Source organism: Homarus americanus, unplaced genomic scaffold (genome assembly GCF_018991925.1).
Source record: "Homarus americanus isolate GMGI-L3 unplaced genomic scaffold, GMGI_Hamer_2.0 scaffold48016, whole genome shotgun sequence".
Lineage (NCBI taxonomy): Eukaryota > Metazoa > Arthropoda > Malacostraca > Decapoda > Nephropidae > Homarus > Homarus americanus.
In genome coordinates this window covers 2396526-2418890 of record NW_024755055.1, presented here as the reverse complement: position 1 = coordinate 2418890, position 22365 = coordinate 2396526, and the positions used below count along the sequence as shown (strand labels likewise).

Below are 22365 nucleotides of genomic sequence, written 5' to 3'. Positions count from 1 at the left end.
TATTGTTATTATTATTGTTATATTTTCGCCCCCAGGCCCTGATGTGGATCATTGACCTGTGCTCTGGTGGGCTAATCCCGTAAAAAAAAATATATAAAAAAATGACAAGATTACAAGGACAAAATACCTAGTGGGTGGAGCTGGTGGGTGTATGAGCGCCAACTGACGTAAACTGGATTCGTTATTTTTTCCCCAAAAAAGAACATTTCCCTGCACCTGCCTCTGTGCTTAATTTTAAGGCTACGGGTTATGTTGAATGTTTACAAAATACTATAACCAGAACCATAACAGAAGTAATTATTTATGGAAACAAATCAAATAAATTAAACCAATCCGGTCTTATTAAACAAACTTAATCTGGAATCTTTCTGTGAGTTGTTGTTCCGTTGGTTCATTATTATTATTATTATCACCAAATGCTAAAAAATACTTCATACACTATAATTAATTTCCAGATAAAACACAAGAGTGTACAGTATTCCAAGGAGAAAAATTATCACTTGGTCATTGTTTAAGGTGTGGCGTGAGAACTGAACACCTGCCGAGAGTGTTCTTCGTTTTTTTGCGAGCTCGTCCACTTGTACTTAAAGACCGCACACTCCTATTGTATTTCTCCGTTCGTATTTCCTAATATATTGCACACAGTGAGGAGTCAAGGAAAAAATTATTGGATTACCTGCTTATTTCACGAGTATTAATTACTAACGTTAAGCTTTACTAACTTAACCCAATCTAACCTAATTTAAACAACATTGGTTATCCTGATAATGTTTTTGAACCACTCAGAAGATAAGTGAGAGGTAGATAGGAATGGGAGGAAGGGATAGACGGAATGGGGAAGTGGAGACGGAATGGGAGAGGAAAGGGAAGATGCACCTATGGCTTGTAAAAACCCATAAAAAATAATACTTGTCAGCCGTATTCCCTGAAAACAACATTAACTACGGGACTCATTCAACCAGTTTGTTAGTTATCAAGGCTAGGGTCTAAATTCTCTAATGGATATTTATAATGAATATTCCTCGTAACAGAAGATGTATATTAAATTATACTTAACGTGTAAACTGTGGGAGATATCTGACTACTGTGGGACTTGACCACTGTGGGACTAACTTAACTATTGTGGGATTTACTTGAATCACTGTGGGACTTACTTGATGACTGTAGGGGTCACTTGACAATTGTAGGAGCCACTTGACAACTGAGAAATTTACTCAAACACAGTGGGAGGTGTTTGACCACTATGGTAGTTAATACAAGTCGAAGGGTTATAGCAAACATACTCTACTCAAGATAGGAAAGCTCCAACAAAATATATCAAATGTGTGTACTACTCAGCTGCCAGATACCTCAATAATAGCGCCATCTATTGACTGCGTCCAAAAGCTATTCGGTGACGTCATGACTGATGTTTTTACGTTTTCAATTTATTTTAGACATATCAATCTTTATTTACGTATGCATGTATGTATACATATAAAGAGAAAATGAAAACACTTCTGTATAATTTTCACTGACTCCATTGCCTCAAGATCTTAGATGTGAATGTGGATGTGTATTCTTTCTCCTCTTGCAAATAACTCTCGGCTATAGTGGGGAAAATGAAAACGTTACCACAATCTTCATAAAAGTATCCAAAATGTATCCACCTTTCTCTTTAATAAAATGACGAATTTATTAGTATCTACGACAACAAAGTTAAACTGAAATATAATGGTGTCATCAATAATTTTACTGATTATAAGATGGCTATGCTTGGCTGTAGTCCAAAACCTGCAGACAACAACGTGACGTCACAGAACTACCACTAGTGCTTTCCTAATTCGGGACTGCATAAAATGACGTCACTGTTCCTTGAGGTCCCAGCTAGTATTATTACTGACTATATTACACTCCTTCCTGTCTTGGGTATATAGTCTTTGGGTTACAGCCTTGAGTTGGCTAACTTGGTTGATAATCCTTGGTTACACACAGTCCATAATTTTAGTTTACTAATTCAGAGGATTTGTAGTAAATAATTTATTAACTTTCGTAAAAAAAATTCCATATTCAATAAATCAACTCCTTTTGTAATAAAAACTAATTTTAATGTTGTGATATATTTACCGGATCCAAGATAAAGGGAAATATATTGGACATAACATACCGTCCCTGTAGTAGAGCTGCCAGCCATATTAACTCACCGGTGTGTCTCTGGTTCTGTTTCTCCTAATAATATGATTGAAAAAATCCTATCTAGGTTTCCAATTGGGAGACGTCAAGCTCAGCAACTTCAACATTGGTAAGTTGTTGTCATATGTGGGCACTAAGAGCAATATAAAGAAGAATTTGTGGAATGTATGAACTTTGAACGAAGCCAAAGATTTCGTCATTGAGCCAGATCAAACCAGAGCTATTGGGTACATGTTATACTTTACCTCCACCACTGGCCAACCCTTTGGAGTTATTTCATTACAAGAATTAACGGAGAATCCCAATTTAGAGTCTTCGAATGTTGATCACCCACTGAATAATTTCTTAAAATATATTTGAGCATAAATCCATATTCGGTGTGGCAGAAATCTTAATGAATATTGACAATTATGTCTATTATGTTTTTAATTGTTTCATGACCTTAATTTCTGTCGAAAATATATAGTTATGGAGATATCTACCCATCCCCATTAACTACAATAATGATTGCACATAGTGGACATGGCTTCGAAGTAGATGGAAATTGAGGGATAAAAAATATGCAACAATTTGACCAAACCAAAGCATTGAAACCTAACCTAACATTTGGATCTCGACTGTTGCTAGTTTGGCAGATAATTTTGGTCTCATTTTGCTCAATATTTGATGCTTAATGCAATGGAGATAGTCATTTTTTTTTCAACTTCCGAATTAAACTTTTGTCCGCGGGGAAAAATATTGACTGAAGATGGTATTGTTTCAGTCCCCTCTGAACTTATGATCATTCTCCACACCAGCCACTTTGTGACTCCACTTAGTGACAGCATGTGACTAAGGTTAGGTTAGGCTAGAGGTTAGGTTATGATTTGTTGCTTTTCAATGGTAAATATAGTAACGTAAAAAAAAAGATGTTTTTTCTTCGTGATTCTCAACTCTGAAGTTGAACCAAAAAATTACTGTGCAAAATGAGACCAAAATTATCTGCCAAACAAACAAGTCAAAATCCAAATAATTACCTCTATTTTAATTGTAAGTATTTATTTATTTTTTATATCTACTGTATAATCATAAATCATATACAGTGGGTAGGGCATGAAGGATGAGGGAAATTGTAGAGTAAAACACAGTGAAAAACTGATCATATGACATTGGGGATTGTAATACCATAATTACTGGCTTATTGGTTAACATGTACTGTATGATCATCCTGTAAATCATGGACTGCCTGTTGTCACATTTAAAATACAGTACTGCACTATACTCGAGACATGATTAGAGTATTTTGTTTTTAGTATTGATTGGTCTCATATTTCAGGCTTCCATCTGCAACTATGTTTGGAGCTGGAGCTGCAACACTTGGTATTTATTTTACTGACTGGCAGTTAATTGCCCAGTTCATCCCATTCTATAGTGGAAAATTCAAAAAGGAAGAGGAAGACTAGTACAGCACAGTAATTTGATCTCTGTGGCTCATTATCAGGCAAGTGAAGAACAAGTGGTTGTATTGTAGCTGATTATCAGTTTGTTTATGCATTGTATAATTTTTAGTTTAGTGGGACCTTTTAGGAGTAATATGGTCAGATATGGGGTGGACATTTTCCAAATTCATGTTAACACATGAGCCCATTCCTGCAATTATAGTAAAGATTTTAATTGAAGTTGGATTTCATCTTCGCCTCAGTCAGTGAAACAGATCATTTTGTCTCTCTGACAACTTCCAGTGTCTGTGACATAGTCTGAGATTAAAAGTTATAGTTGAAAAGCTGTTAGAAAGGGACCTACTGGACACAATGCAATACAGAAACCAACCAAATGAAAGTGTTGCACTTGGGTTGACTGAAGACGCTTATGTACTTTTGATTACTGTATAGAAAACTCATGACAAACAGACACTGATTGGTACTGTATATCCCCTCGCCCCACACTGAGGGCATAATAAAGAATTGCCATACACAGAGGAGACAATATTGTGTATGAAAATGTAAGACTAAATGTAGAAGGAAACTCATTGGTACATTATTGGTTCACATTTATTAGAGAACACATCATGAGAACCCAGCAAACATCACTTGACTTGGATGACTTAGCTGTACTCATATTTAACAACCTTAGTAGCCAATATAATTCATAGAAATTTATTTGTTTTTAATGTAATAGAATTTTACCAGAAAATATTATATTATACAATATGTTCAAGAGTAAAAGGAATTGGAACAAAATTTTCTAATGTTGCAGCTTGACTGAGCAATTTGTAAGGGTTGTCGTGGTTGTCAGATCTTAGTCAGTGGTTCAGTTGAGGACCATAATGTGTGTTTCCACATTTCCCTCTAATCATGTTTTTCTTTTCTTTACAGAGATGCTGCGTACAGTTATTTTCATTATCAAGATTTGTTTCGAGTAATGCAGAAAAAACATTTCCATGTACTGTATTATATGTTCATATGTATAAAATCATCAGTAAGTTAATAAAAACAATTATATAGTACTCGGTTTTTCTTATTACTTTATATATCCCCTTGACTGATGGAGGCCATAATAATAATGGTTACCCCTCATGTTCCAAGGATGGCTGGCCCTAGGACCACCTTGGTATGAATTTGTTTAAGTTGTAGAAGCTGACAACAACCACACCCCGAGTTAACAAGTTTATGACCCAGTGTCAAGGAATAATCCGAAAAGACCGGACACCAACTGCACTGGCTAACAGATTTTTTCCAGTTTGATATTTAATGTGTTTTAGCATTCAGCAGGATGCAAACGCAGCAAACAGCTGTTTCACTAACAGCAAGCACAACTTTCTTACTAGCCTGCATCTTGGCAGGAAAAAACTTTTATGCATTATTTAATTTACTTTAAAATTAATTTCCTTCACTCATTCATACTCATTCAGCAATGATTGTATCTTTTAATTATATTAATATAGTACAGTACAGCATCAGTAGAGACAATGCCAGGTTAGAGGGTCACTAATATGCACCATTATGCTTATGTTAATGAACACTTGAAAATTATAAGAATAAAAAAATTTTCCTTGTGTACACTGTTTTATACAGTGTATTCATTAAAGGACTTTGCAGAAAAATTTGTGCAAATTTCATGTACAAAAGCACATGGGTTAATTAGCTATTGCAATCATAAATTCTCTTCTAGATGATTTTGGTCAAATACTCGAGAGACATTGACGTACATTATTTTGTCCTGGTCATTCCAAGTCCTGCCAGAAGTGCCTGAGTCAGCTGCGACCTCTGAATGACAGAGGTTTCCAGTCCTTTCTCTTTCTCATCTTCTTGTGCTTCATCTGCCAGTTCAACACTTCCCTCTGTTACTTCATCTTCCTCCTCCTCATCCCCAAGCAGAGTTCCTTGGAGGCTCCCCACTGGCTGAGAAGCCGAGTCAACACGAGACTTGATGGATTCCTCCCCTTCGGATTTCTGACGTATACGACCTTCGGTGCTCCACACACTCTTGGTATTTGCAATCATACTCCTGGATTCAATGTTAAAGCAATATTAATAACTTTATTAATGTAACGTCTGGCTCGAGCAACTCGTGTATCACGAACTAAGTCTTCAAGTGAAATGTAAGGACCTTCCCATCATATCCTGGTATTTTAAGAGACTTTTGGATACAATAATCACAAATCAAGGTTGAAGATAGAGAGTATCAATCTCCATGTGTAGGCTCTGCATCCCTCATTTGGTTACAAGTTGTTATTTCTCGGGTAAAATCTAGCCACTAGTCTGGATTGAACAGATGCCTTTCTGTTAGTGAAACTGGTTTGTGACTGAAGGTTGACCTGGGAAATGACAGCTTGTAACTATAGCCAAATAAAGAATGTGGAGTTCACATGCTAGTGTGGCCAACTCATTATCTTTAACCATGATTGGTGACTTTAGGTCTCTTCAGGATATAAAGAAGTGATGGGAAGATGTAAACAAATTAATCAACAAGTTCTAACCACTAAAGTTGAGGGTTCCTGGGTTGATCTGTAAACTTACTTGGTAATACATAAGTTGCCTAAATTAGGCTTGGTTGTAAAATGGGATTTCAGAACTAACACTCCAACTTCAAAGATAGTAACACAAAGCCTCACTCTTTTTGCATTTACTTTAGGAAATGGTGCACAAAACTGCAAGTTATGTTGAAAATGGTGTTAACATGAGGCTTTTCAAACTAATTTTGTGACATTGTACTAAACACACTTTTTTATGGTAAATCCAAATTCTCACTATTAATCTTCAATTGAGAATTAATTACAAGCAGAGAGAAGAAAGGAAGAATATTAGATACCTGTTCAATACATTGCTGCTCTGACTGGTGACGCTAGTAAGGCCAGTGCCAGTAGATGGTGTCGAGGAGTGGCCATCATCAGACCCGGTGCTGGGGTTAGTGTTCCACTGTGTCTCCTGAACATCACTGCTCAATTTATCCAATATGCTAGTGTTTCCCATGACTACACTGAATGGCTTATATGGAATAGCACCATTTTCAAGAGAATCAACAACATACTTATCAAGAAAGCTTAATGTTAAGTCAAGAGTTACTTTACGATTCAAAATGTCCTCCTGTCTTTTAATGACTCTTAAACTGAGCTCTGGATTAGTAAGCCACATACATATTTCTTTGGATTTTTCTCTCACAGCAAGATCTACATTTCCTTTGGTTGTATGAGGTTGCAAAAATGTTATAATTTCCGCACATACAATTTCATCGTGAAGTCCAATATTTTTAAGGCACTGGAAAATGGCAGAGTCACTTTCCTTTAAATTGGTCATGAACTTAACTTTCTCGAAGAAAGAGTCGGTGAAATACTTAGATACTTGTTTTGGATCTCTGATATAATGTAGATTAAGAACAGAAGCTATGAGGCTGAGGTAAGTTTGAGAGAGTGTATTGTGGCTGAAGATCTTCAGAAGCAATTCTTGGGAGGCTTCAGTTGAGGCTTGAATAGTCTTCTCTTCTCTAAATCCTGCAAATGAAGGTGAAAACAATAGTTGTGGATTATCTAGACCAATGAGATAAAACGTGTCCTTGAAACAGGTGAAAATCAAACAGATTTTCCTTGTCATTGTTCAATAATTTCTGCTGTTTTCTCCTATTGTAATATGATAAATAAAATACAGTAAATAACTTAACCTTCTACATCATTTGTCACTTTTAATAATACTTATTACTTAGTGTCTCATCACCCCATCCCTTTGTTATAGATACAGTATTTTACAGCCATTTTTCATCCAACGTTGGGGCTGCAAAGTCAGTATTTGCTGGGTTTTGGCCCATGTGGGGGAGAAAGTAAGGAGTGTGCTATTGCTGTGGCTAAAGCAGCGGCTTCTTGCTCTGTGGCACATCAATTCCCTCTACCTGCCTCTGATATGAAGCCAGTAATAACAGCTGCCAATTGCTCGAGTTGGCAATGCAGGTGGGATGCTGTCGGAGCAAACAAGCTCTGCAACATCCACCCTGCAGTGGGTGCCTGGGGGTATCAGGGATTGTCATGCTGCTGGGAGACTGCCTTGGCCCCACACGGCTGACTCATGGTTTTTTTTATGGAGAATGCGCCCCCCTCTCCACTGTGATGACTGCCTGATCCCATTGACTGTTGGACACTTAAAGTGGTTCATCTCGAGATCTTAGTTGTAAGCACCTCTCCCAGTAATGGGAGAGATAGGTCTTACTGTCTCTCTTTGGTGGTGGGGCAGGGGGTAGCATGGGAGGGGATGACCTCTCCTTTGTGGAAGAAGCCAGCCTTCTACACAAGATTTGAATTTTATCTATTAATGTTTAAATATTTATTTTACAAAAGTCATGCAATTACTTACGTTATTTACCTTACATTATTTAATTTTAGTGTTTTACTCCTTTATTTTAATTCGGCAACATATGACCAAAGCTGTTCCATCGCCAGGGATGTAATTACCACAATCAATAATAAATCTTCAACTATATAATAAACTTTCTGAACTGGAGTCATATATGGTAGGAATATTTTTTTTAATCAATTTTTAAGTTCCATCTATGATAATGAAGATGCATTTATGTCCTATGTACACACTTGTTTCCATACCAGACCCACATGGCAGATGCCTTAAGTTGGCTCATAAATTGTGTAGTGTAACAGGTCACCTCCCCTAGTGTTACAAAGCAAGAGGAAAAAATAGCCATCCCCACCAAAGATTGCACAAAATGTATTCAGCTTAAAGCAATGAGATTTTCTAGGCTTTTTTATAGGCCTTCTTAGATGCCCTGATGAGAGAAACAAGAACAACAGACAGTGCTAGGAATTCATCTTACACATGAACCTGGTCCACTTAGTCAAAATTTTAAATATTTTATCCATACAATATAAACCATTAACCTACCACCTGGATCCTACCTGTTGGAAATAATTTTACAAAGAATGCAACAAGAATTACCTTTACCCAACACATACACAAGAGCATCTGCAAGTCTCCTGTCAGGTGTTGGGGAAGTTAGAATGATTGGTAAGATAAGCTCCACACACCAAGCCACATCTTGACAGTGCTTGGTTACAATGGTTCCTAGCTCCTCTATAATTGTTCTGCGTGTGGCAGAATCTTTTGTACGGCCTGAAAACTCCAGCAGAGTGGTACAAACTGCCTAAGGAAAAATCAATTATAAAATTTTGTACTCAATAACTATATTTTTTTTATAGCATTAAATTTGATACAGATTTTTTTTATAGATGTTTAGGGAGAAGGTGCAAAGAGGGTACGGACCAAGGAAGCTGTCTTACTGTAAATAAACTAATGGGACAAACAACAGTGACTTGAGAGATAAACTGAGGATATTACTGTAATTAAGGCCAAGTTATTTATTATTTTATTCTCTAATAAATGAGGATCTAGTTCAAGGGCCAATTTTAAATCATCTCAGACACCAGGTAAATTGATGAATCAGATCAGTTCAAAATGATAATCCTGTCACCCTGAGAACCATCTAAAGAAGACACAAACACAGTCATGACGTATCACTAAAGATGTTTTATAAATCAAAGATGTATTGATAAGTAAAATACCTGATAGTTATGAGAATTGGCCATTGTACAAAGCAACTTGAGTGTTTTGGCTTGGAGGTTTGGATCAGAGTGGTAGAGACAGTCTAGTACAGCCTCCAGATGACTAGGTGTGAGTGCCTCCTCCAACACCGAGAAGACACTAGCAAGGGCCTTCAAGCCCACATACTTGAGGTCAACATTTGAGCTCTTGAGGAACCTAAAACAAAATTATATTTCAGTAATTTTGTACAAAAAGTTGTGAAAAAGCAAATATACGTGAAATTCATGGAACTATACTGTAGAAGTAAGTGTCTTCTTTCAAAGATAAAACAGTTATTACTTGCAGGTCTTCTTTCCCCAAAACACATGATGAAGCGGGTTTCTTTATTTACCATAAAGGGGCATAAAATGACTGGAGGTCCAACATACTTTACTTATTATAATAGTAAATACCTGTAACAGAAGACATAAATTATGTAATGGTCACCAAGTCAATAAAACTCTCGGAGAAATTGTGAGCATGTACAATGTAGTGCATCTTTGTAACAATGCATCATTACAGTAAAACCCCAGAATTCCTACTCCCCAAAGTCAAAATCACCCATAATTTGTAATGTTTTGCTGTTACGAAATGTTAAAATTTTTGCAATGTTTGGTAAAATATTGAGCTATGGAAGACATTTATGAATATGCAGGACTCAAATGTCACCATGGGATGCGCCCGCCCGCCGCACAGTAAACAAGTACTATACTGCAAATGTGTCGGACAGTAGGTCAGGGTCACTTCAAGTTAATAATAATAATAATAATAATAATAATAATAATAATAATTAACGGTTTATTGAAAGAGCGAAAGCTTCTTCCACTTGTTTTTCTATCATTGCCCAATGTTTGAGCCATTACGTCTGATAACCCTAAATCTGGTACTGTACCTAGAAATGCTTAAATTTTGATTGAGGCAGATGACGGAAGAGTAATGTCGTTTTGTTTGTCATTCCTTCCGGATAAGTGACCCTCATAATTCGTAAGGGCTATAGTCCCTAAAACTGCATTTCGAATTATGAGGTTTTTACTGTACAGTGAACCCTCACTTTACACGGTTAATTCAACCCACATGGTACCGTTGAAAGTGAGAAACGCATAAAGTGAACAACATAACATGTGGGATTAATTGAAATAGAGACCGGGCCGACCCCCAAACTCCACTTTTTCAGACACAATACCTACGTTGTAGTAAAAATAACTTCTTAATTTTATGATGGTATGCACACACAATTAATAATTAAGAGAAATACCAATAATATTAGGTTTTTTAACACTTACATTAGTAGAAAAGATGGCTGGGCACACGGGGATGGGGGATTGGTTCCGAGGCAGAGGGCAGATTATTGGCCCTCACCTGTATCACTTGTATCAATTGTATCACTATCCACCACAGAGGCTTGCAGGGCCTCTTTGTCAAACCCCTCAAAGTCCATATCCTCACTATAATTATCACTATCACTGACTTGGGCCGGCTGTGGTGGGTGGCGGGTGAAGAACTCGGTAATGTTTTGATGACTGGGCGACCTTATGTGCACCCTGCTCGGGCCGCTTACACAACATGGCGGGAGGTTTAGATCCAAAAATGGCGCGGCTCGCCAGCCGCTCTCCGCGTAAAGGGGTACACGCACCGCGGAATGTGAGCATTCCGGTTTCGGCAGGGTACCGCGTAAACTTGGAAATGCGGAATGTGGGACCGCGTAAAGCGAGGGTTGACTGTACTTCTAAATTCAAGACACAAGGAGACAAATGGATGATGGGACTACACAAACAACAAAGGTACTGAATTTCTTGGTCATTTTCTTTCAAATAAATTTATAATCACTTCTGCAAGCACTTTCCCCACTTTAACACAGGGTGACCAAAATCAAGAGCAACACTCAATCATTCAATGTCATTTATTCAATCTCGATGATGTACTTGTGTTCAGTTATTCCTACTTACCCTAAAACTACTTGAAGAATATTAGACAGTAAGTTGTCATTGTGTGGCAGAGCTGTGACTGTGAACACACACTCCAGCAAGACAGCATATAAAGCAATCTCCTTGCCTCCCCATGGCTGACTTAAAACCAATTCAACTGCTACAATAACTTCATTTGGAATTCGCCAATCTTTACTTGACAAGGACTGCAGTACTCTGAAAGAATATTCATATAATTACACCTGTGGATTCTTTAGCATCTTCCCAAACTAAAACTCTTGAAGTATCCACAACCAATTATTCCCAGCACAGTGTCACAAATATTCCTACATGTTGCCTTATTCACTTCATTGTTCTTTCAAGATTCGCGCAGGTATCAACTTATCACTTTCCATAAATTAACAATATCTTTAAAAAGTCTTTGAAGAGACATCAGAAAGTGACAAGTTCATAGCTGGGGTTTTTTTGTTTGTTTTTTACTACAAAAAATATTTCTCTCACTTAAGCATTTGAATCTGAACAAATGGAGCCGACAGTGTATTCACTTGATAGTCTTTTGGAAGAGAGCCATTCAGTGCTTGAGTCAAGAGGTGCGAGGCGCTCTTGGCAACTTGGTCACGTAACTCTGCCTTTTCTTGACCACAAACCTGCGAGAGAATAAACTACAGTAATTCAAGTAACTGCAGCAAATCGAGCATATATGTGGAAGCTTGATAGAAGGCATAAAGGGAAGCCAAGGATGAGACAGCACAGGTATCTAAAATTATTTTCCATATGATCTTTCTTTGGTCTTCTGAGTATTATCCCGGTATGATGTGGAGTACATTAACAGGAGCTGATTCTTAGCACCAAGTAATGAGTGGGTTACCTTATGCCCTTAGCAAGATACTAGTCCACCAGCAAGTACAACTGATAGCATACTTATTTTATTGCTGAATATGTAAGGGTTAGTTTATTAGGTGGAAGCCTAGTTCTCTCCTCCAGCCTGGATAATTATTGAAAGATCGACAGAAGTACAAATAAAATTTAAGCAATGTGTACAGTATAATAAAAAAATATTTGGATACAATACTATTAGTTTTAAATTGCTCTGTATATTACTTAATCAATAAAAAAAATTCATCTCAACTTTCCCCCCAAAAGTGAAAAGAACAACAAGTATATTATGATAACTAAGGATCTGTCTGGTATACCTTATAAATGTTACACAGGGCGGTAATGGCAGACAACGCCACTCCCGGGTCTTGGTCAGCCAAGAGGTGAAGTAGGTGAGGGATCAAGTCACTAGTGGTCGCCTGAAGCTCCTCCCCACACCCTGTTGCCACCATACCAACCATCGCTGCACACCTACGTCTGATGTACACCTGAATGTTCATGTGCAATAACTTTAGCAGTGCCAATATATTTTTAGTCATCATGTACTGTACAGTAGTTTATCTAGGAAATACATGAATTTTCCCAAACAACTTCATACACTTTGGGAGAAGAATTTCTATGAGCTCTACAAGAAAGAAAAATAAAACTATCAGAAAAAAGAGCATCTTTCTGAGAAAAGAACAACTTCTTCATAATATAAGATGTTACTGAAACACCTTACATGAGTCAACATCTGTCTTAAAGGTCGTGGTAAAACTCGTCCCTCTGAACCTGGGTGTATTCCCCGAGAGAACCAAAAACTACGTGGTTGATCGATTGATTGGGTAGAATATCTGGCGTTGAAGCCTGTGGCTATTTGACGCCAAAAATGAAACTTATAATTTGAAACTATGATACAGTATAAATAAAATAAAATCTTACCAAGTTTAAATACCAAAATTAAAATAGAAAATCTTGTATTTATTTAAAATCACAAGCGGTTAAATACCCCAACTGTAACTAAAAAATTTAAAAGTCCACAATCAGATGCTGAATTTCTCTCTCTGAGGAACCTTTGAGATGGAGAAGGAGCCATCCTCCTACTCGCACTTGGCCAGAAAAGAACTCCTGAAGTCCCCATAACTGGGACACTCTACCAGCAAGTGTCTCGCAGTCAGTGGCACCAGGCAGTCATCACAATAAGGCTGTGGTCCTCTGGCCATAAGGAAACTGTGGGTGAGGCGAGTGTAAGGCAGTCTCAGCTCCGGGGCATCCAAGGATATTCCATGGATAGAGCTTTATTGTAATTGCTCGGAACTTGTTGAGAAAGGATAAATCTTAAATCACAATATTTGATGGGCCCCTACAAAATATCCAATACATTACATACTAATAAAATATATTACCTGTTGGTGTGCCAGGCAGTGTGTGAGGGCTTTGATGATGGATGGTATAAGGTCAGGTGTGACAACAGTGGGTAGTGAGTCTAGTGATGCAGCAACCTGAAGAGCATTGGGAGCAGCCAGGTCCCTCTGAATAGTGTTGACTAGAAGCAAAGTGAGTTCTGACCCAGGATGGAGAGCCTGGCTCACAAATAGGTACCCTGTAGTTCAAAATTTGATTAAAGTAATGATCAAATATTTTCTCTGTCCAAATTTACATATACTGTACTGATTGAACTTCGACAGTGTACATATGACTTACAAAATACTGTTTTATCTTCTGTTTTATCAATGCACATTTTTTTACATACTACAGTATTTTAGTGTTGTAGTATGGCCACTCACATATTTCCATAGTTCAGTTCAGTAAAGGCATGTTGCACAATACTGTACATATCACTATACTGTAATATAATGACTTACAGTACCATAAAAATAAATTAAACAATTAACTGCTAAGTAAAATAAAGAAGTTAATGTTTTTGCATAACAACACATACTTACCAATCTTTTTATGCAGCACATTAGGGCTTTGAGTTAACTTGATAGCATGTATGTGGAGGCTAGGAAGATCATAGCCACGCACACTGGCAATGAGAGCACGACACAGCAGGTCAGCCACTACCGAACTGTTAACACCTGGACTAGATAACACCTTCGACCACTCTCTACTCTCATGCTCTACACAGTGCTCTTCTTCCTGAAAATATAGATATTTTTTCTATTGAATCAATGTAAAGGGGAGCATTAATATGGAAGACAAAGTACTGCACTATAGTGGCTGTGGTGTTTGGAGGAACTGGAGATTTTCCTATGGACCACATCTATATATACAGTAATACAAAAGAAAGATAAAAAATAAATAATTTTCATAACAGCACCTGTTTGGATATCCTGCGAGCAGCCTGAAGCTTTTCAACAAAGTGTACCAGGCCAAGTGACACATTCTGGAGGCCCGACACACCGGACACATTCTGACTAACTGGGTTGTTTGAGCTGCCCGCCCCCAGGAGACTGTGCACAAGACCAGTAAAAGTCTTCTCTAATACACTGGACATCTCTGACTGGTACTCCTCTATCTCTTGTACTTGTGCATTTCTGGAGAACATCAAAAACATTTAAATATGTAATATATAAAGTAATGTGTAACTGTGTTCGGTGAAAATATTCAAGTACATTATAACTACAGGATTACATAACTGGTTACTTCAACACTGTCACTAATGGTGGAAAAATGACCCACCACACCACAGCCAAACCTATGAGGTCATATATCTGCACACCAGGGACAAAGTGTATATTGAAAAATTCATCTGAGATCAAATAATAAACCCAGAGGTGAAGGGGAATATTTAATTTTCATTTTCCGATACCCTAATTTTACTTTATTCTCTTCACCACTGATCGACTCAATAGCTGCCTGAGTGGTCGATCACTTGTGTCTGTTAAGCACTGTTGGCAAAGTATATATCTGGGCATGTACCTGCATCAGTGTTGGTCAAGTCTGGTCTTGAATGAGCTCGAAATATCCCTTCTAAATAGTCTCTCCTAGATGTGCACATTATAGTCACCAAAGGTATGTCACATTTACATTTAGTTCAACAAAACAAACATGTTAGTTAAAGCTCCAGTCGAACAATTCCAAACTGTCCCTCCTTGACTGGGGTGCTGTACCGTGTGTAGTATACAGCACTGAGTAGAAATATTATCACCTGTATACCTGACATGTTATATTCATATTGGAGACATTTTCATATACTTAAGTAGTGCGTATTTACATCAAATTTGGTCTTGTTAGGCACAGGTAAGTGTAATGAAAACATTCCCTCACCTCTGGCTGTCATGTAAACAAATAATCAGTGTTGCCAACGTCATCCATTAATAGTTCGCTAAACTGCTAAAATTGCTAACCAGAGCGAGATGTTCACCTGTGGCGGTGCTGCTAAGACGGGATGTACAGCTCACCTGCAGCAAATTTAATATTATGTAATATTAATATCACACGGAAAGTGGCTGAAACAGAAGGGGAAAACTTAATTGCTTCCTCTACGCATGGAAATATTACACACATCTCATACAATGCACACACATGAGAGAAACAAGATCTAAAATACTGAGGAAATATACACACTCAAAAGGGTATACTGCAGTGATTACGGATCTTATTCAAAACACAAATATAAAGCTATTTAATATTTCTCCAGTTGAAAAACAATCCATGTGAACATACTGGATATAGGAACACTGGAAAGACAGACTGGTGTACTTGCCCTGACTGTACGTGTTAATGATTATTGTGTACATTGTTGTGGATAGGTTAATGGGAATTCAATTGTCTCAGGTTGAGTATTGAAACCTTAAACATTACTACAGTGTCACCAGAATGAGTGCTTGTTATCTATGCGAGAGAACCAGCTATACTCACAGCTAATGCGCAGGTAAATGTTTCCCCGTTTGTTAATTAATAGCACGGTGCTGTAAGTAATACCAGCACTCTGTGCTATTAACAAGTATCACTGTTGTGTAATAATACCACAAGGAGGTATAATTATTGTATGATGTAACTGATAATTGGAGATCTATTTTTGCTACCTGTAAAGTACAACCCAGGGATCAGCACTGTTAATAATTCGCCCCCGCGTCAACGACTCGCTCGGAAACGACTTGCGACTCAATAATTTCTAATCTCCCTTTAAAACTTTCAACTCCCTCTACAAAGTTCCTTCAAAGACACTAAGGCAGACCTCATAGACATTCCTAATCTTCAAAGAGCCATTAGGTAAATACTGCACACTGTAACAAAATTCACAAAGACATTACAATACAGTGTTATGAAATACTGTCAAACATACCTCTCATAGTTGAAGTGGTGTCCTTGGCTGGGGTCTACAGTCACTGGTACAAACAAAAAAGAGGTTTCTAACTTGTATCAGGTGACTGACCCATAACTGAAAAGAAGCTGTTAAAAAGTATACACAGTTAGTCATGTAAATTGTAACACATTCCTTGAGAACTTTAACTAAAATATCTATGTACTGCATGTTCCCTGTATACAGGGAAAGCACTTCGCTTTTAAAGAGTATACGGCGATTAACGGCGGCAGGGGGCCATAAGAATGAGTGCCGGCAATCGCCTTACGGGCGATTAACGGCGGCAGGGGGGCGACAAGAATGAGTGGAGGCAATCGCCTTACAGGCGATTAACGGCGGCAGGGGGGCGATAAGAATGAGTGGCGGCAATCGCCTTACGGGCGATTAACGGCGGCAGGGAGGAGATGAGAATGATTTTTTGGGGGAAGGACCACCTACAGTAGGTATGTAAACGATCTTCGTATAAATCTTAGTCATTTATTTGCCTTCTTCTCACAAAAGTCCGAGAGGACTTCAACTGGTTGTCAATATATATTGTACATCCAGATTCCTTTTCTCATTTGGTTTCAGTTACTGGTGGATCTTCATCACACTGGAACATGTAATACGCCTCATTACTATTCGTAACGCTGAAGATTAACAGCCATTCCTGTGACCACTCCTGAAGCTGCCAGAGATTTTCCTGCAACACATCACAGTCTGTTTGGTTCTTAATTTCCCTGTGTTATTCCGTATTCTGACTGTGTACTGCGCACATCATTGTCATCCTTAATATCTCTTTAATTCATATTACGCTACATAGCATTCAATCCACCGCGCTTGTAGCGAGTCACAGAAAACATTCGAAAACAAGAAACTTTTGTAAGGGATAACTCAGAGAATCTTATGAATGTGTTCAGCGAATGCAACGTGTGAGGGGAGGATCCCTAAATACAGATCGCAGTGAAGTGGATATACCCACGCCAAGAAAACAAGAGCCTATGCCTTTGTTCTATGTTGGCTACGGTTCCGAGTTAATGATATAACCCAATTAATTTCCCCAGAAACTAGCAAACCAGACTCTTACTTTAGTATGTAATTTATCTCCCTGAAGGCCCCTGGACCTCTTACATATCACCATCTAGGGCAGAAGACAATGATCGTCTTATATGTAATGATTCGTGGTCGCCACTTAAACGACCCCATGACACTTGATGCTGGAATAGTTCTGGAATGATTACCTGGGAAGTATCCCTTCTACCTAGCAGGAGTAGTGTGTGAGCGGGGTACCGATCAAGTATACCTTGGTGCTACAAGGAAGAATGGTGCTGTAAATGTTGGTGCTAGAAATTATTTTTGGGTGATTGTATAAAGATTGACCTGGGTAAGGAGGTCATTGATTTGTTATGAAGGGAGGGGACTTACTTATCGTCGGGTGTATCTACAGATCCCCGAACTGTGGCCCACTAAATCAAAGGAACTTAAGAACCTTAATAAACAATGCGGCGATGCTCAACCCCAGCCACCTCCTTATCATGGGGGACTTTAACTATGGCGACATCGACTGGAGAAACGAGTCAACCCCGAATGACTTGAATAATCCTGCTACTCTTTTTGTAGAAACTCTGAGAGATAATTTTCTGTTCCAACATGTGAGAGACCCGACACATTACAGAGGGGAACAAACACCCAAGCCACTTGACCTCATCATAACAAACGAGGAGGGTATGGTGGCCAAACTGGAACACCTTGCCCCAGTTGGCACCAGTCACCATACAGTGTTGTCATTCAGATTTAACTGTTACCTAGTTCAAGATAAGGCCAGGCCAAGGTGCAAATATTACAAGGGAAATTACAATGGGATGAGGGAAGAGATGAGGGGTATCAACTGGCCTGACTTATTAAGGTACAAGAACGCAGACACTACGCTGAATATCATAACTAGTAAAATGACCCATTTGATCGATAAATATATACCCAAGACCAAACCCAGTGCTTCTAGGAATACGAGGGGATCCCTACACATGAACCATGCGGCGGTCGACAAAATTAAGAAGAAAACCCAGAAATTCAAGACGTGGGTTGGGTCAAACGATGAGCAAGACAGGAGGATGTATGCAAGAGCCAGAAACCAAGCAAAGATAGAGTGTAGGAGGGCTGAAAAGGAGTTCCAAAGGCTGGTTGCACGCGAGGTCAAGTCAAACCCAAAGGCGTTTTACCGCTATGCAAAGTCGAAATTGAAAACGCGAGTAGGAGTATCAGACCTGAGGCTTGAAGATGGTAGTTACGCAGATTCTGACCAGGATAAAGCTGAGGCATTGAACAGCTTCTTTTCCTCAGTGTTCACAAGAGAGGATGCAACTAACCTTCCTGCGTTTGAGGACAGACGGTTCGACACAGCACTGACCCACATTGTGTTCACAGAAGAGGGTATTAGAAATAAACTGTCCAGGCTAAAGGTCCATAAGAGTCCTGGACCTGACATGGTGCATCCTAGAGTGCTAAGGGAGCTGTGCAACGAGCTTGCAGAGCCCCTGAAGATTCTGTTTTGTAAATGCCTGGATGAACAAATGGTCCCCAGTGAATGGAAAGTGGCTTATGTGAGTCCTATCTTCAAGAAGGGCGATAGGCACTCCACGAACAACTATAGACCGGTGAGCCTGACCAGCATAATATGTAAAGTACTTGAGAGTATTATCAGAGATGCAGCGATGGAACATCTACTACGAAACAACCTTGTAAAAGATTGCCAACACGGTTTTATGCCGGGGCGCTCTTGCTTGACACAATTGCTCAAGGTATTGGATATTTGGACCCATATTCTAGAACGGGGTGGTAATATCGACAATATTTACCTAGATTTTGCCAAGGCTTTCGACAGTGTACCCCACGAAAGGCTGAAAATCAAACTGGAAGGGTACGGAATTCGGGGAAATGTCCTAGCGTGGATAGAAGACTTTCTACATGACCGCAAGCAATGTGTGGTGATTAATGGCACGAAATCGTCATCTGTACCTGTAACAAGTGGGGTACCGCAGGGTAGTGTATTGGGCCCGCTGTTGTTTGTTTGTTTCATAAATGATATGCCTGACGTTGTACACTCCTCCATACAAATGTTTGCCGATGACGCCAAGTTATTTCGGGAAATTAAGAACCAAGCGGACTGTGAAGAGCTGCAGAAGGACCTCTGTGGGCTCCAGGAATGGTCGAAGGAATGGCTGCTGAGATTCAATGTCACGAAGTGTAAGAGGATGCACCTGGGGCGTACCAACGGTAAGGAGGCGTACCATATGTCCCAACGGGATGAAGAAAATGTACTAGTTGAGACTGTGTGTGAGAAGGACCTAGGTGTGTATGTTGACAATGAGCTGAAGTTCTCGGGCCATTGTGAGAAGAAGGTAAATCAGGCAAATAAATTATTGGGTCTTATAAGAAGGTCGTTCAGATATCTAGACGGTCCGTCCCTCGTGACGATCTTCAGGAGTGAAGTGCTTCCCCATCTGGAGTACTGTCACCCCATCTGGTCCCCGAGATATGCTAGGGACTGTCAGTTGGTTGAAAATGTTCAAAGGAGGGCCACCAAGCTGGTGCCTGCACTTCGGCATCTCAGCTACCCTGCGAGATTGGAGCGCCTGAACTTGCCTAGCTTATACTACAGACGGGCAAGGGGGGACCTAGTTGAGGTTTATAAGCATCTCAGGGGGCACTACTCAGTTGAGTGTCCTTACTTGGAGCTGGCGGACGCTCGCCCCACAAGGGGTCACAGCTCAAGATTGAAGAAGCCGCAAGTCCGGAAAACCGTGAGGGCAAACTTTTTCGGAGTGAGGGTTGTAAACTCTTGGAACAATCTACCAGAAAGTGTTGTGACGGCACCGAGTGTGAGCTCTTTCAAGAGAAGACTTGACCAACACTGGAGCGGGTTCAGGTACATTCAGGAGCCGGTGCATGCCCAGTATTTGCCAACAGTGCGTGACAGAGACGTGACCGATCGCCCGGGCGGCTAGCGAGCCGACCTTTTGGTGAAGAATATAAAGGAAAAGAGTCGTGACCGATCGCCCAAGCGGCTAACAAGCCGATCAGTGGCGAAGAGGATAAAAGTAAAAAGTAAAAATTAGTTAATTTGTAGAAGGTCGTGTACTGGTGTGATGTGTAATGAACCCAATAGTAGTTATTTTGATGAAGGTCAACTATTTTTGTATTGTAACTGAATGCAGTATTTTTTATTAGGAAATAAATTAGTCAAGTCATGAATGATGTTTCATCCTTACTCCCACCTTTGGTTTGATGAATGCAAACATACATCCGTGCCTGGCTTGCTCTGCTAGCTACCTACACAAGCTACATACTGTCCAGGGGGTCTGGTGGCAGCGACCTTAAAATTAAAAGTAGTTAAGTTATCCCCTTAGGATTAGTGACCTCAGAATGTGCAGTATAACTGGATATAAATCCCTTTAGTGATAAGATAATTTAAAGCATGAATTACATACAAAATTAAAATCATCACTACTAATATCAGGCTGTCATATTCAGGAAGGCAGGAAACGACTGGGTCAATAAGTCAGAAATACGAGATCAATCAGCATGTCACTAAATGTAAACAAGCTCGATGCGTAATGAACCAATCAAATTGCTTCAAAACACAAACAAAGGTACTACACCAATAAGACACAGCACAGAAATACGTGACCAAATCAACCAATCAGCGGGCTGCACAAAGACAAACACTGTTGTTATTGGAGAAAGAAAAATCAAATTACCTTTATCTCGATAGTATCATGTGTCCTTACATTATATATGGTGGTAGTGTCGTAGCCACAGAAATACATTAATACAGTGACAGGTGACCAGACACAGGTGTTACGGGTCCAGAGGATGAAACACCTGCTGTGGTATATACTGTACACCTGTCCACTGAGCTTAATTAGTAGATCTGACACCATCGCCTGCCCCCTATAACGTACTCCCTGAACGCATTTCACTTAAAAGTAATTCCATCAGGGTTTTTTCATCCACATTAATTGTAAATATAGTGGACGATCAGCCAGCCGTAGGAGTAATTATTGATTATATTATACTAACTCAAGTCCCATCGTCATCAGTGCATTTAATATCGTATTAATCTGTCATAATCAAAGTTTTGCGGCCATTTTTACGTTAAGATTACCTGTGTATGTGCGTGCCTATAGCAGTAATTAGGAACCTGGATGTTTATTTATTGGCAGATAGTGTTCCAGGGTAATGGTTAGCCAGTGCAGTTGGCGAGTTGTCCGGTGTGTTTGCCTCTCACACCCTGCAGTCACTCGTGGGTTCAAATCTCAGACTAAGATGCAAGGAGGGTGTTATCTAGTGTGACCCTCACCAACGAGTCTCTCCCGTATCCCACCTGTATTAACAATGGGGGTATTAAGAAATCCAGCTTGAACGGCTAGTAAGATGACCTGTGGATGGCAACTAAGAAAACAACCTCGGTACCTGGTGCGTGTGTAATACCCTCTTCATCTAACACTATCATTATCAAGCACTTGTCGTTACACTTAATGGAAATAAATAGAGACTTAAGCAATTTTACTGAATGTTTGATTTGGACTACCACTGCCGCCAGACACGTGTAAAACACCTGTGCCGAGCGGACACCTGCCGTACGTGTCCCAAATGTTGCACCTTCCTCAGTAAAACACAATATAAACTACAGTGCTTAACCTAATGAACACGTTTCTAAATGCTTGTATACAGTTAGTTGATGTAATTTAATGCTCAGTAATATTAGTCATTGTCGACATGACAGAAAACTTAGAGAGAAAGAGAGAGAAGCGTAATGTTATTGGTGGTGAGAGGTGGTAAGGAGCGAGAGAGAGAGAGGTGTGGCTCGTCACGAACAGCTATAGTTTCGTCGTGTACACCTTGGTGATGCCTTCCTCTGACGCTTCACTATTACTAGATCAACACCCGATCACCACTTCTCGCTCGCCACGACGTAAGTTATTTTTAAAACCACCTGACACTAAAAAACACTTTTAAACTTAACGTTGTGCGAGTAGAAGACGTACAGAACATCTAGACTTTGAAG

The 22365-nt window shown here is 39.4% G+C and overlaps 1 protein-coding gene across 3 annotated transcripts; it reads right to left on the bottom strand.

The window, feature by feature from the left end:
• Nucleotides 1–4184: 4184 nt before the first annotated feature.
• Nucleotides 4185–16409, bottom strand: LOC121856159 (AP-4 complex subunit epsilon-1-like). 3 transcript variants are annotated; one of them, XM_042351475.1, is made up of 12 exons: nt 16302–16409; nt 15378–15414; nt 14331–14547; nt 13954–14149; nt 13414–13610; nt 12346–12516; nt 11654–11799; nt 11174–11368; nt 9209–9404; nt 8586–8790; nt 6463–7141; nt 4185–5658 (listed from the first exon to the last, which is right to left on the bottom strand). In XM_042351475.1, the coding sequence occupies exons 3-12, from the start codon at nt 14505–14507 to the stop codon at nt 5361–5363; spliced, it is 2460 nt and encodes an 819-aa protein (XP_042207409.1). In that variant the 5' UTR covers nt 14508–14547; nt 15378–15414; nt 16302–16409; the 3' UTR covers nt 4185–5360. The 3 variants fall into 3 exon arrangements, with proteins under 3 accessions (XP_042207409.1, XP_042207407.1, XP_042207408.1); XM_042351473.1 differs by lacking the exons at nt 15378–15414; nt 16302–16409 and adding an exon at nt 15281–15339; XM_042351474.1 differs by lacking the exons at nt 15378–15414; nt 16302–16409 and adding an exon at nt 15228–15308.
• Between the last annotated feature and the right edge of the window lie 5956 nt (nt 16410–22365).